This window comes from Monodelphis domestica, chromosome 7, assembly GCF_027887165.1.
Source record: "Monodelphis domestica isolate mMonDom1 chromosome 7, mMonDom1.pri, whole genome shotgun sequence".
Classification (NCBI taxonomy): domain Eukaryota; kingdom Metazoa; phylum Chordata; class Mammalia; order Didelphimorphia; family Didelphidae; genus Monodelphis; species Monodelphis domestica.
In genome coordinates, this window is record NC_077233.1 from 237,733,997 (window position 1) to 237,748,078 (window position 14,082).

Consider the following 14,082-nt stretch of genomic DNA (forward strand, 5'->3'; position numbering starts at 1 on the left):
ACTCCATGAATGAGGAAACTCCCTCTACCAATGCAGGTCGGCACCCTCTCTGCAACGTAACAGTCTTACAGAGTTGCCTAGGGCACTGAGAGGTTAGGTGACTTACCCAGGGTCACACAGTATATGTCAGAGGCAGGACTTGAACCCAGGTCTTCCTGGCTCCAAGGCCAGCTCTCTATCCACTACGCCATGCTGCCTCTCCAAAAAAAAAAAAAGAAAATATTTTATATATACATATATTAATATACACATACAAAACAATTTTTCAGAAAGTAAATTTCATAGTAACAAAGTTTTCACCTATTTTCAAGCAGCAATAAACATTCCGCCAAAGTTTATAGTCTTCCTATATTTCAGTTGGAGAAGAAAGTGAAGGATGCAGGAAGCCTGGGATATCTGGCCACCAGAGGTTCCAAGAATTATATGGCATGAGTCAGAACAAATGAGGGCCCCTCTTGGATTCAATGGTCTATTCAGTCATGTGACTCTGGAATGATATTTGCAATCACTGTGAACCAAAAGAAACATAAACTACTGTACCTCCTGTAAAGTCTACAATAATATTTGAATGTAAAAATTAGAGATCTAAAGAGAAAATTTCATGTGAAAGATACATATGTACCCTAAATTATAAATGCCTTGTTATTTTCAATAACTATAAATGGTGTTCTTTTTTGCATGATCTAAAAAAGGGAAAAGGTTGGTTACAACCAGGAGTCAAAGGTAATTCTATCCTCAAGGGATGCAATGCCAGCCACTGCACTATTACTGGTGATACAAATATAAAAAAGATAGTTCCTGCCCCCAATGAGCTTACATTCTAATGAGGAGACAGGACATACATAATTGTAGATAGTGACCAAGGAACAGTGAAGTCACGGGGATGAAAAATGGAGTCATACAGTCACAACCATTCCAGCAGTAAAGGCAGCATTTATCTGGATTAGCATTCACAGTGAATTAAGGTGAAAATGGAGTATGCACTTGATGACATGAAAAAGTGAAAAAGCATTTATTAAGTGTTTACTATGTGCAAAATAGGAAGATAGACTAGAATAGATGGCTAAGGCCAGTTAAGTCAAGTGCAAACTCACAAGTCATCTTTTCTCTTTTCTTTCATATCATTCCTCCCTCATTGTGTAAATCCCTCCCATTGATTCATTTAGCACCCACATCTACAGGCCCAACTGTCTTGCTTGAATGCCAGTCCTGAATCTCCAACTGTCAATACTTAAGACACCTATACCAGAATGTGACACTCATACCTCAAACTCCACATAGCTAAAATGAAATTCTCCTCCTAAACCTGTCTCCTCCTCCAAACTTTACTATTTTAATTGAAAACTGTCGTCATCTTTCCAACAGTGAAGCTTTGATGTCTTTGACAAGTGTTCATTCTCTCTCAACCTCCCAATTCCATTAAATGTCTAAGTCCTGTTGATTCTAACTCCTATCCAGCCATCAAGCATCTGTTTAGCAATAGGTCCACTGTGTTGAATGAAGTTCCTGAACTGAATGGCCACTCAAAGCTTTGAATGACATTCTCTGACCCATATAGTCTTCTTCTTCTAAAGTCTTTGTCGCAAAGAGTTATCATCTCCCTTCTTTCTGGCATGTCCCATCTTTCACCTTGGATATGCATCCTGCCTGCCATCTAAGGGAAATGAATGTATATAAGCTGATTTAGACCCTTTCTGGTGTTCAAAAAACCTACCTCTATCTTAATAAACTCCCTAATCTGATTCTTCATAGCTCCCAATTCAAATCTCTTCTCCAGTCTCAAAAACAACTTCACAACTACTCTCACATGATTCTACTATGCTAAATTCAAGAGTTCTTAACTATAAAAATTTCCTAGGTACTTCTATTTGTCAATGTTCCTGAAGCTTAGTTCCAGTTCATGCATGGACTTGAATGCATTAAAACATTATATCTTCTTAAAATATTCTCTAGATTAGATTTCACTCATTCATACCATAGTGCCTGTAAAATAGTGCAAATTGTTGAGTTTTCACTACAAGTATAAAATTGAAAATAATTTACTGAAACTAATGACTCAATTGAGAATGTTAAATAACATTGACATGAAACTATAAAAAGGATTCCAAATTAGAAAAACCCTGATTAACCAGAATCATAATTTTTAAGAACAAGATGAAAAAATCTTATTCATTTACTATTCTATTTTATTACCAAATTTCCAATGTGTATCCTTAACTCAGTACAAATTCAATTCAATATATTTCTGGCAAATTTTACTGTAGGAAAAAACAACTTCTATTATGAAATAAAAATTAAGACAATTTCCCCATCTCAACAAGAGATTTAACTCATAGTTTAAAATTGTAGAATGGTTAAAAAATAAACTAATTTCACTGGTGTTTTTTCTAAACACTTTTATCTTCTGTCTTAGAATTAACATTACTTCCAAGGCAAGAGAGGTAAGGACTAGACAACTAAGGTTAAGTGACTTACCCGGTGTCACATAGCTAGTAAATGTCTGAGGTCAAATTCGAACCCAGGTCCTCCTGACTCCAAGCCTGGCTCTGTATCTACTAAGCACCTAGCTGCCCCCTACTGTTCTTTTAATATATCCTTTAGTAATTCTTTAAACAGCAAAGTATATAATAAGACAATTAAGTTATCTATAGCCAATCAATGCTCTACTAATAATTAGGAATACAGGGAAACAGGCACATTTATGTACTGTTAGTGGAGCTGTAAATTGGTACAGCCATTCAGAAAAAGAATTTGGAACTATTTCCCAAAAGTTACTAAACTGACTCTTTCACCCAGATATATCATTACTACGTCTCTACTTGAAAAAGACCATAGAAAAAAGGAAAGGTCCTATATGTCAAAAAAATATAATAACTCTTTTTGTAGCAAAGAATTGGAAATTAGTAGGAGAAAGTCTACATTTGGGAAAGACTGAATAAAGTATAGTACATGGATGTAATTAATACTACTGTGCCACTAAAATTATGAAAGGCAGCTTCAGAGAAACCTACAACTTCTATGTATGGATGAAAGGTGAAGTGAATAGAACCAGAAGAACAATTTATACTCTAACATTGTTAAGGAAACAACGTTGAAAGGTTTAAGAACTCTGATCAATGCAATGATTAACCAAGATTCCAGATGGAAAAAGAGGCTACCCACATCCTGACAGATAAGAGGAACTAAACAGAAGGAGGTAGAATAAATACTTGAAATTTAAAAAAAAATGTTTAAGTATAAATTGGTAATACCTTTGTTTATAAAGATTTAAATAGAAGATGACATGTGTATGTATGTATGTATGTATGTATATATGTATGTATGTTTGTAACTTGAAATGATATCCTAACCCCTTCCCCCCCAAAGTTAAATTAGTCTTTCCAATAAAAGGTATTGAAACCCTCCTGGAGACTTGGTTGACTCATGGGGCTAAAACCTTGGGTTATTTATGTCACTTCCATCTAATTAAAATATAAAATATCTAGGAGAACTCTGATAGCTTAGCTGGTAGATCAGAACAGGTAACTTAGGGAAGAGAGTTAACTCAATGAGGTCCTCAATGCCTCTTCTTGGTGGAATATCCTGCTATAACTAAGTAAATCTCTCTTTGTTCATTATTGAATGGCCTACAAGAGCTGCATTTATGAAGCCTAAACTATCAGAGGGCTCTTTAGGTAGATCTTGCTCAGCATAGTGTCTGTTATTTTTTCTTCTTAACTCAAATCACCTAAGTAACCAAAGAGCCAGAAGTTATTAATTGCATTTTCACATTTCAAAATGGCAAAAAAAAGTATCTTAAGTCAAAAGTAAGTGCTATTAACATTGAAGAGGAAGTAACAAAAAGCTAAGGAGTGGTAATCCTTAAACATTGGGAGTAGGAAATACAGAAATCAAGTTTTTTGTTTCATAAAAACTCTTTTTAGATTAATCACCACTTATTTACTAGAAGGATATCACAGTGAAGAATGCAATTAGAGAACAGATGACTATCAGTAATTCACAAAGATTTATGATTGCTTGGACTAGCTGGCTTTTAAATTACAAAAAAAGTTAAGAATGTCTGACTGACGGCTATGGGGGGTGGGGGGGAGGAAAAGAAAATGATCTTTAACGAATAATGCTTGGAAATGATCAAATAAAATATATTTAAAAAAAAAAAAAAGAATGTCTGACTGAGGAGGCAGAGCCAAATGGCAAAGTGAAAGGAAGCAGCATGGTGAGCTCTCTTCCAAACTTCTCCAGACTGATATAGAAAACATATCAGATCAAATCTTGATGGAAAAATATAATGTGCCCCAATCACCCAAGATACAGTGAATCATTTGTTCAGTGCAGCCCAGCATAAGCAGACAGATGGGGAGATATGTAGAAAGTAGGGACAGAGCTGGGCCAGGAACACATACACTGAGCATTCCAGTGATGAGGAAAAGGATAGGCACTAGAGTAAAAGAAGGTCTCTTATGGGGCACACTAGACCCATGTAGGCCATGTTCTATGACAGGGACATGTGCAAACAGTTTTGTCAACCTAGTCTCCCATCACAGATTATATGGCAGAGATATTTCCAATCAAGTTGGCCATGAGTGGTATACTGAGATAGAAGGAAGTTCAGAAGTCAGCAGCAGCAGGGGTTTGGCTCAGTTCCCAAGCTAAGAAGAGCAGGGTCTCACTTTTAGAAGCTAGCTCAGCTTTCAGAGGCAGGAAACCCAGAACAAAGGGGAACCTACAATTCTGTCACTCTGAACCAATGTCAACTGGCTGATCAGGACTGAGTCTAGGACCAGTCTAGTATTGCTCAGATCCAAACCTAGGTCAAGAATTTGCAGGCTAGGGAAGCAACAATCATTCTTTGCCCAGATTAGACACTTTGGAAGCACAGAAAAAGAGGTTTGCCAGCATTCTTGATGAAAAGACCAGCAATGCAAAACAACTTTGAAGTTTAAACACAGGAAGAAACATTAAATGGGTAAATATGAAAGTATAGTGATAAAGAACTAAACAAAAATAAACTGTTTACATTCAAATATAAGGAGATGTTTCCTCAGAATTCTATCATCATCTGGGTTTATAAAGGGAATCCAGTCAGTCAAAGCCTGAAAATGGTTTGGTTATATCTTAATGATCTTACGAAAGGAATAGAAAGAGAAGTGACTTTGGCGAAATGGGAAAGGAAGAGTAGGAAAAAACTATTTTATAATCTGGCTACACAAAATAGCACCAATACAAAAAAGGAGGAAGAATTCAGGAAGAGGAGAGTAGATTACACTTGAACTTCACTCTCATCTGAACTGATCAAAAGAAAAAAAGAACTCATGCAAACAGTTGGGATACAGAAATACAAGGAAACAGAAGGAAAAGAAGAAAAAGGGGAATTAAAGAGAGGGCAAATTAAGGGAGGGATTAATACTCCCTGGAATACCATTGTGTTGAAATCCTATAAGATCAACCATTCTAAGACTAATGATAAAGCTATTAATCTCCTGATAGAGAAGAAACACTCAGAATATAAAATTAGACAAATTAAATTTTGAACATGGCCAATGAGGAAATCTGACTAAATATACATGTTCATAACATTTATTTAAAACAAGTACTTTTTTTTTAAGTACTAGAGTATACTTTTCTGGAGCAAAAGATAATAAAATCTATAGCTGTAACTTCTGCTGAGATTAATCTATTGACTAATTTCTATAAGCATTACTTGCAACAAGTTAATGCTATGTGGTAAAGTTTAGACTCTTCCGAGTATCCAAATTGCTCCAAAATTTGTCCCAAAGTATCTTCAGAATGTTAGCACCAAATAACCATCTCCTTGGACTCTCCAACTCTAAAAGTGACTCAGTTCTCTATCTCCATGCTTTTGTTCTGTCCCACTCATCTACTATGTACCCCTCCTCCTCCCTGATTAAGCTTATTTATCCTACAAAACCACACTAAAAAATGCTGTTTTTCCACAAAACTTTCCCTTACCAACCCCAGCCTTTAGTTAATATATTCATGAAAATGTTTGCCCAGTATGTCAAGTCAATCCCACTAATTTTTCTGTGCTTTTCCCTTCCTCCCTCTACTCTCTTACTCAGCTCAGTTCCCACTGGGTTCAGAAATTAACTCTATACAGATTACTCCCAGATCTATAAGTCGAGACCTAGTCTCTACTACTGATCTCTAGCCCTGAATAATCAGTTGTACACTGGACATTTCACAAAATCCATTACCTTTACCACCTCAACACTCACTCTTCTTCCAACACTTTATTATTACTGTCAAAGGCACTACCCAAATCACCCAGGCTCACACAAACTCAAGTGTGATCCCTATAGCCTCACTTACCCCACACATCCAGTTATCAGTCGTGTCCTTTTACTTCTATATTTCTATACATCCCCCACCTCTGCACTTAATGTGGTAGGCCAATCCCTTTAATTCTATAGACTTATCACTACTGTATTTCTAATTGACCTCCTTGGCTCCAAGCCTCTCCACACCAAGTCACCTTTCACACTATGGGAAAGATGTCACGTCATCCTACTGGTCCATCCATCTCCTCCCCATGAAATTACAAAGACTCCCTATTTCATCATATATAAACCACAACTTGTCATTTAATGTTTTTCTATCATTATTTTCCACTTGGCTGCTCTCAGGATTTCATGATCTTCAGAAATTTATTCTACAAGATACTTCCTTTAGTACCCCCTACCCCCTGGGGCTCCTACTACCTCCCTCTGATTAGAGAGGGTAAAGAATGGACAGTGGAGAACTTCTACCAAATCCTCAGACCATTCAAGAAAGACACTCAGGGATTCACCTCATTCCCACTCAGCTGCTCTCCTAGACATCATAATTATCAGAACTTGATATACTCAACTTCTTAACTTACACCTCTCCTTCGATTATTAGTCACCCTTGGAGAAGGACCTCATCATCTTCACCCCACCACAGATACTCCCACAGCAACTCCCCTTCTCTAGAAACCTTTTTTCTGTGTTATCTTCTCCCTACCTCCCCCTCTCATTAGATTTGTGACTTCCATGAGGACAGGGTCTGGTTTATGTCTTTCTTTGTATCCTCAGCACTTAACAAAGCACCTGGTACAGAGTAGGTGCTTGATGTTTATGGATCTTCACAACCTGGCCCTCCTACAATCCAACCATCTTGGACTTTTTCCTTTTAACACAAGGCATGCCATTTCCTCCATACTCTGCCTCTGAACCGCCTCTAATGCTCTCCATGCAAACCTCCACCTCTTAAGAATCACCACCTCCTTCAAGAACCAGCTCAAATACCACCTTCCCTTCTATAGGAGGCCTTTAATGGAATTCCATTCCCTGACCTCCAGACACTAGTGCCTTCCCCTTTCAACTACCCATGTCTCATGTATGTACATGCTTTCTCCTCTGTTGGAATGTCACCTCCTTGAGAAGATTATGTCACTTTTATCTCTATATTCATAGTATTTAGCACAGACAATGAAAGCACTTAATAAATGCTTGGTAACTGAGTCTGAATGCCTAATATGATTAGCACAGCGTTGGTTTTGTAACATGATCAATAAAGGGTTGATTTCAATAGCATATGGCACAATTGACATTCATATTATTTGGAAAATATTGAAAAGATAAAACATATACTAATTTGGTCCCTTTTTTTCTATTGTTATGCCAACCCCATTAGTTCCCCTAAAATTAAAAATACCTAAGTTGCCTTTGATATATCAGTATTTCTGAGCACCAATTCGTTAGCTATAAAATGAAAGGGCTAAATTAGAAATTTGCTACGGTACCTTCCTGCCCTAAAATTCTAGGATATTTTATACAGAATGCTTTGTAAAGAGTTTAATTTCTCTAATCCTGGGGTCAGCAAATTATAGTCAGGGACAAAAATGGCTTTATTTTAAAATGTAAAAACTATTCTTAGCTCACAGATCATACAAAAGCAGGCGGTGGGTTGGAATTGGCCCATGGGCAGTAGCTTACCTATCCCTGCCCTAATCTAAAATATTTCAAAAGAAAAGAATAGTCATATTATGGCTGAGAATGAAAGCATCAAGCAATGGACATCTCTTCAAAGAATTTCTGGCAACTGTGCTAACTTGATGAATGCTTTGGCTTTAATAAAATCTACATATGCTTTAAGCTCAAGATTCTAACACAAATATTTAAGGATTTTTTAAAAAATTCTAAATATGTCACAGTTGATCCTTCCTTAGATTTTAGAACAAAAAGAATTTCAAATTTAATTAAGACTTATGTACAAAAAACTATTCTACAATACATTAAAACCAAATTTTTACTATACCTGTAGTTGGAGTCGAACTGCTCATGGTAAAAGGCCCGTTGGTGATACCAGAAGAAAGAAGCTCATCAGATCCCCGCTAAAAAAGGAAGGAAAAAAAGTGAGAAGGAATTTTCTACAATGGGTCTATTTAACTAAGCAACAAGTTTATAATAAACAAGGTTTATTCTGATTACACAAAAAGTAAAAAAAATAAATAAATAAAAGCCCCGTTTTGTTTTTTATTTATTTTTATATAATTTTACACTTTTAAGAATTTTCTGTATTTCTCAAATAAATTTATTTACAGTTTACAAAATTATTTATTTTCCCATTTATACAGAACTCTTAAGATCAGAATAATTCACTAAATGTTTTTACATAAGTCTTTCTACAATACTGTCAAACGTTAACTGGCACAAGATAGCTAGATGGCTTAGCAGATAATGCACCAGCCCTGGAGACAGGGGGCCATGGGTTCAAATTTGGCCTCAAATAAATCTTAGCTGTTTGGATTTAACCCCAACTGCCTAGTACTAATTTTAAGGCAGAAGGTAAGGGTTAAAAAAAAAAGACAAAAAGTAAATGGCCACCAAAAAAATCTTGTTTTTACAAAATTTTATCTACATGCTGAATTTGGAGTCAAAGGACCTCAATTAAAATTACAGTTTCGTTTAATATCTGTTTAACTATAGACAAATAACTTTATCCTACCTAATAAAATATACAAAAAGAGAATTGAACTAAATGGTCTCTAAGGACCTTTCAAAAACTAAATCCTTAAGCTACAAACTTCGGAAATCATGGGATGATATTTTAAAAGATTCCAACACAAATCTGTTAAAACTGCAAGCTCCACTATGACATTTAAAACATGATTTTTCTCAAACTCATTTTAAGTGTCCTATAATGAGGAAATAACATATACCAGGGATCAAAATTCCAAAAGGGGGAAAAAATTAAGGCTAATGATTTTCACAATTTCCTAATGTGAAAAAAAAGTACACAAGAAACAATTTTACTGCATAATGTTACAGTAAATCACAACAAAAATAATACATTAGGTCAAATTGCTTATTTCCTTGGAAGATTAAAATATAAGCTATGGCAAGTAAGTTCCTAGGATTTAGGAGTAGAAAGGATCTTGAAAAACCACCCATTTCTATTATATAATTTAAAAGATGCTAAAATTGAAACTCGTTTTAATGAAGTGACTTCCATAAAAACCCATATGTATTAAGCCACAGGCAGAAGAAGGTTCTCCCCCTTTTAAAGTATAACTTCCAAAAAAGCCAAGTAATCAAGTAATGCAAGGTTCTCTTTCATAGCTTTTTGCATTCATACCATAAGCACATTCAAGTATTTGTTAGGTATCCTTTATCTTCCCTTGATTTAAGGGGGGGGGGGGTGGCATTTTTCTATATAATAAATTTAATGTGGTAAAACTTTTGTGATAAAGACTCCATAATAACTCCCCTTCATTGGCAAGTAGGATAAAACCAACTTTAACAATCAACTTGTGTATCTCACAAATTACTTATGTTAAATTAAGGTTTTGGCATTTCATCTCTTAAATGAAGGATTTAGATTGTTCTCTGAGGTCCCTATGAGCTCTAGAACTATGATTCTATACGCTTCAGGAAAACCAAAAAAGTCAATAGAGAACTTAAGGAGGGATGGGGTGAGGGAGGGCAAAAAGACAAAAGAGAATAAAACTTGGAACTGGAGTCCCAGAGACCTACAATAAAGAAAAAAGTGGGGGTGGGGGGAGAATGAGGGGTTCACAGACTTAAAAACAAAATGAAAAGGGGGAGGGGGCACTACAGAATGGAAAAATGAAAGGCTAAGATGAGATTCAAAACAGCCACAATAGCTCTAAGACCAGTCCAAGGATCAATGGAAATGAAATGGAAGACTCACCTGAGCTGACCTTCTGCAAGTAACTTGATTGATTTGATCTACAATATCACACACACACATTCAGTGAAATGAGAAAAAGGTACTGCAGTTAGTTTTGTCCTACACTCTTAACCTCCAATCAGTACCTTCATTTTAAATTAAAATAGCCATAACCTTTATACATGTACTAAACTCATGGATTTAATACTTTCAAAAACTTCCTTACAACAACCCTGGAAGCAGATATTATATTTCCCCATTTTGTGTGATTGGAGGCAAATCACAGGAGGAAAGAGACCCTCATTGAGGCTGCCTTGCACAATGTCACAATTAGTATAAGGAGTCAAGATTCAAATCTGGCACTATACATCTTCCTACTAAACCTAGTTGGCTGCTCAATTTATTTATCCATTCCTTTTAAAAATTCAAACCATGTCTAAATCAAAATATGCATAAAACAAAATCTTCTATTCCTCCATTAGTAAAACTCTAAGAAAAAGATGGTGACAGCAGTTGTCAGACTGCAGGAAAAAAAAAAAACTCCTACTACCACACACATACCCTTAAATAAAGGGGAATCCCCATCCTTATTTGACCTCAGTGTAACTATACTAGAAATTTTTCAAAAATACTGACTCTGGTCATCATATTACAAGTGGTAAGAGTATGTGAATAAAAAACCAAAACATTTAGGAGGAATATTTTTTTACACTCCCCTGAAACAATGAATGAATGAATAATGAACTCTGATCTCATGTATCAGTCATTCTGAAATGTCTGTCAAATGTTTTATGTATTCTTTTCCTGCTAAACCTTTTTCATTTTAGTTTCTGAAGAAAAAGTCTATTCAAACAACTTCCTTTCTTATATAGCTGACTTATAAGTCTCATATTGTAAACACTTACCTGCTATTCTACACAAAACCAAATTCTTTAATTTAAAGTTACTCCAAATTGCTTATGTGATAAATTCAAACTCCTCAGTCTATTATTGAAGTTTCTCAAAAACCTCTCCCTTTTCACTCTCCATTCTACTCTAAGGATATTTTTGTTTATGCTATTCCAAAGGCATGAAATACCCTAACTGTGCAAACCTATTGATCTTTTAGCTTCGTTTAAAGAACTACTTCATGATATCAGTTTCCAGTTATTTGTAAATATAGATGAAATCTAAAACTCCATTTCTAAACTATTTTACTCTTCTACAGCTAACATTGCTCTTGTCTTACTCAAATTTCCCTATAGCATATGAGCATTTTCTCTAGCTATCTTCCTATTTCCTGGAATATTCTCCCTCCTCAACTTTATCTATTGACTTCCTTGTCTTCTTTGAGTCCTACTTAAAATGCCAACCTTCCCCAACACCCCTTCTAACACAGTCTTTTAGAGAATCTCTTAAATCCAGAGTCTTTATTCTACTTATTTCCTATTTGTCCTTTACATAGCTTATTTGTACATATATGTTGGCATGCCCCATTAGATTTTAAGTTCCTTGAGGGCAGGAACTATATTTTGCCTCTTTTTGCATCACTAGTGCTTAGCACAATGCCTAGCACATAATAGCCACTTAATAAAATTTTAGTGATTATTACTGATTTTCTAGGACCTTTTAACCAAGTTAAAACCACAGCATCTTAAAACAATATACAGCATTAAAAACTACTGCCCATAATTAAGCTAACTATAATGATTATGGCATATGACACTAACTTTCTGATATATCCTTCAAAAATATTTGTTATTAAACCATAGAAGTGCTAGGGACATAAAGACAAAAATGAAATAGTCGCTGTTCTACAGGACTTTACATTCTATATAGTACACATACACAAAATAAATATAAGTAAGTGGGGGGAGAAGGTAAAAAATTAAAGTTGGGAGGTAGGGAAGTGAGAAAAAGTCTCAAGAAGGATTTCAGGTAATGGAGGTGAGGGAATACATTCAAAAAATGCAAACAATCAGTGCAAAGTACTAGAAAATGGAGATGGACTTAGGAGAAGTTGAATAGAAAAGCTAGGTTGGATAGCCCAGTAAAAAGCAGTAAAGTATAATGAAGCTAGCTAGAAAGGTAAGGCTGAGAAGGCTGCAAAGAACTTTAAATGCCAACTAGGAATACGTTATATTTATATATAATTTTTATTATTGTATTTTATTTACATATATTTGATCTTAAAGATGTAAATTTTACCATTTCTCACTGCCCACCACAAACTATAGCTTTTCTCTTTGGCATTTAAAGGCTTTCGTGACCTTGTTCCAAACTACCTTTCCAGCCAAATTACATTATCCCTTTTGCACACCTTACCCATTCTGCTAACTGGCCTGCTTGATATTCCTCCTTGAGACCCTCTCTGTTCCTTTGCACAAACTGTGCTCTTTCCTAAAATGTACTCCTTTCCTTATCTCTTAAAATCACTAGCTCAAAAAGTCTCTCTTTATTGCCTCAGCTGCCAAGGTCTCCTGTTCAAAATGACTTTGTATTCATTTTGTATATACAGTAGCATCCCTGTATCCACTGATGAGGTATTCACTGATTCAGTAACCTGCAGGAACCACAAAGGGGGAAATGAGAGAGAAGCTCAAAAGTCTCACACTGACCATCAAGTGAGTACAGGCTGCAAAGTGAAGTCCATGAACCCAAGACACAACTGGGAGGGGGTGCACACATCACCAAGCCCAGCAGAAGTAGTAGTTCTTTGTGTCCTCTGTTTTCAAAAGGCTGAATGGTGAGATATCTTGATTTGTGCACAAATTACATTTAAGTAAGGCATTAGCCTCACTCTCTTTTCCCGAGTCATCCAAATCCAGTGGCAAGACAGAAATCAGGACAAATGGTAATGGCTCAGGATGCAGTGGATGACCTCAGCATCTTCAATGTCTGACAAAGTTCTAAACTCTCCATAGCACCTGTTTCAGCTGCCTTCATGCACTTTGGAGCAAACCGGCCTTATTTGCCAATTCTACCTAATGAAGTCTTCACATTCTTGGGGTGAACACCTCCCTAACTCACTGATGGGTCTGAGGCATGATCTTAGCCCATCTGCCAAAATGGTTTTACTGGGGTAGTGTAGCCTCTGTTGCAGCTACAGCTTCCACAGGTAAAAGTTGAGTGCCAGGTAGACACTAAAAGTGAGTGAGTGAGCAGCCCTGAAAGGGCTTACACAAGAAGCGCCAGTCCTCCTCAAACCTTCATATACCCTGAGAGAGTAGAATACTATATAATAATGTACAATGTACTTTATTACTACAGTATTAACACTGGCAATGCCTGTCTTATTTTAATAAACATTAATTAATATTAAACATTATTTATAAAAATTAATATAATTAATATTATATCTATGTACAAGAAAATCACATTACCTATGGAGTCAGCAGGTGCTCACTTATATCCTTAGTTTCAGTCATCTACAGCAGGTCTTGGTAACTATGCTGCTCAGATACACTTATACAGATAATGCTGTTCCTTCTCCACCCTCATATCGCCTCTACAATAAAATGCACACTCCATGACAGCAGATAGTTCATTCTCTTCCTATTCTCTGCAATTTAGTATAGTGACAATTTGAAATAATACATAATAAGTGCTTAAAAATAACAAAGATGTGGTTGGTGGTCCTTTTCCTTGCCAGGTCAGCCCTACAAGTAACCACAACCACTCACTTCCCCAAATATTCAACCTATCCTAAATGATTGTTTCTTCTTTTTAACGTCCTTTATCCAAGTGTTGCTATCCTTTAAAAAACACTCATTCGATCATCCTTTATCTTTACTCCCCTCCCTCAGCTAAAGGGCTAGGGAAAAAATCCAACTACCCTATGTGCCTTCTACATCCTCTTTACTTCTCTCTAGAACCACAGATTATCTGCCTTTTCACTTCCTCATTCAAATGACCTTTTACTGTCCATAC

The 14,082-nt window shown here is 35.9% G+C and overlaps 1 protein-coding gene across 18 annotated transcripts in view; it reads right to left on the reverse strand.

The window, feature by feature from the left end:
* The window catches only part of PTBP3 (polypyrimidine tract binding protein 3), a 105,171-nt gene that overhangs the window by 56,038 nt on the left and 35,051 nt on the right, over positions 1 to 14,082 (reverse strand). For 6 of the 18 annotated variants that reach the window (XM_007498156.2, XM_007498158.3, XM_007498160.2 and 3 more), the window contains one exon: positions 8,299 to 8,374. The exons of 1 other annotated variant lie outside the window; for it this stretch is intronic. In XM_007498156.2, the coding sequence (XP_007498218.1) occupies positions 8,299 to 8,374 (76 nt within the window). Of the gene's footprint in view, positions 1 to 106; positions 199 to 300; positions 509 to 8,298; positions 8,375 to 10,194; positions 10,228 to 14,082 lie in introns of those variants that run through there. 11 more of the 18 variants (XM_056806610.1, XM_056806611.1, XM_056806608.1 and 8 more) reach the window with 5 other exon arrangements.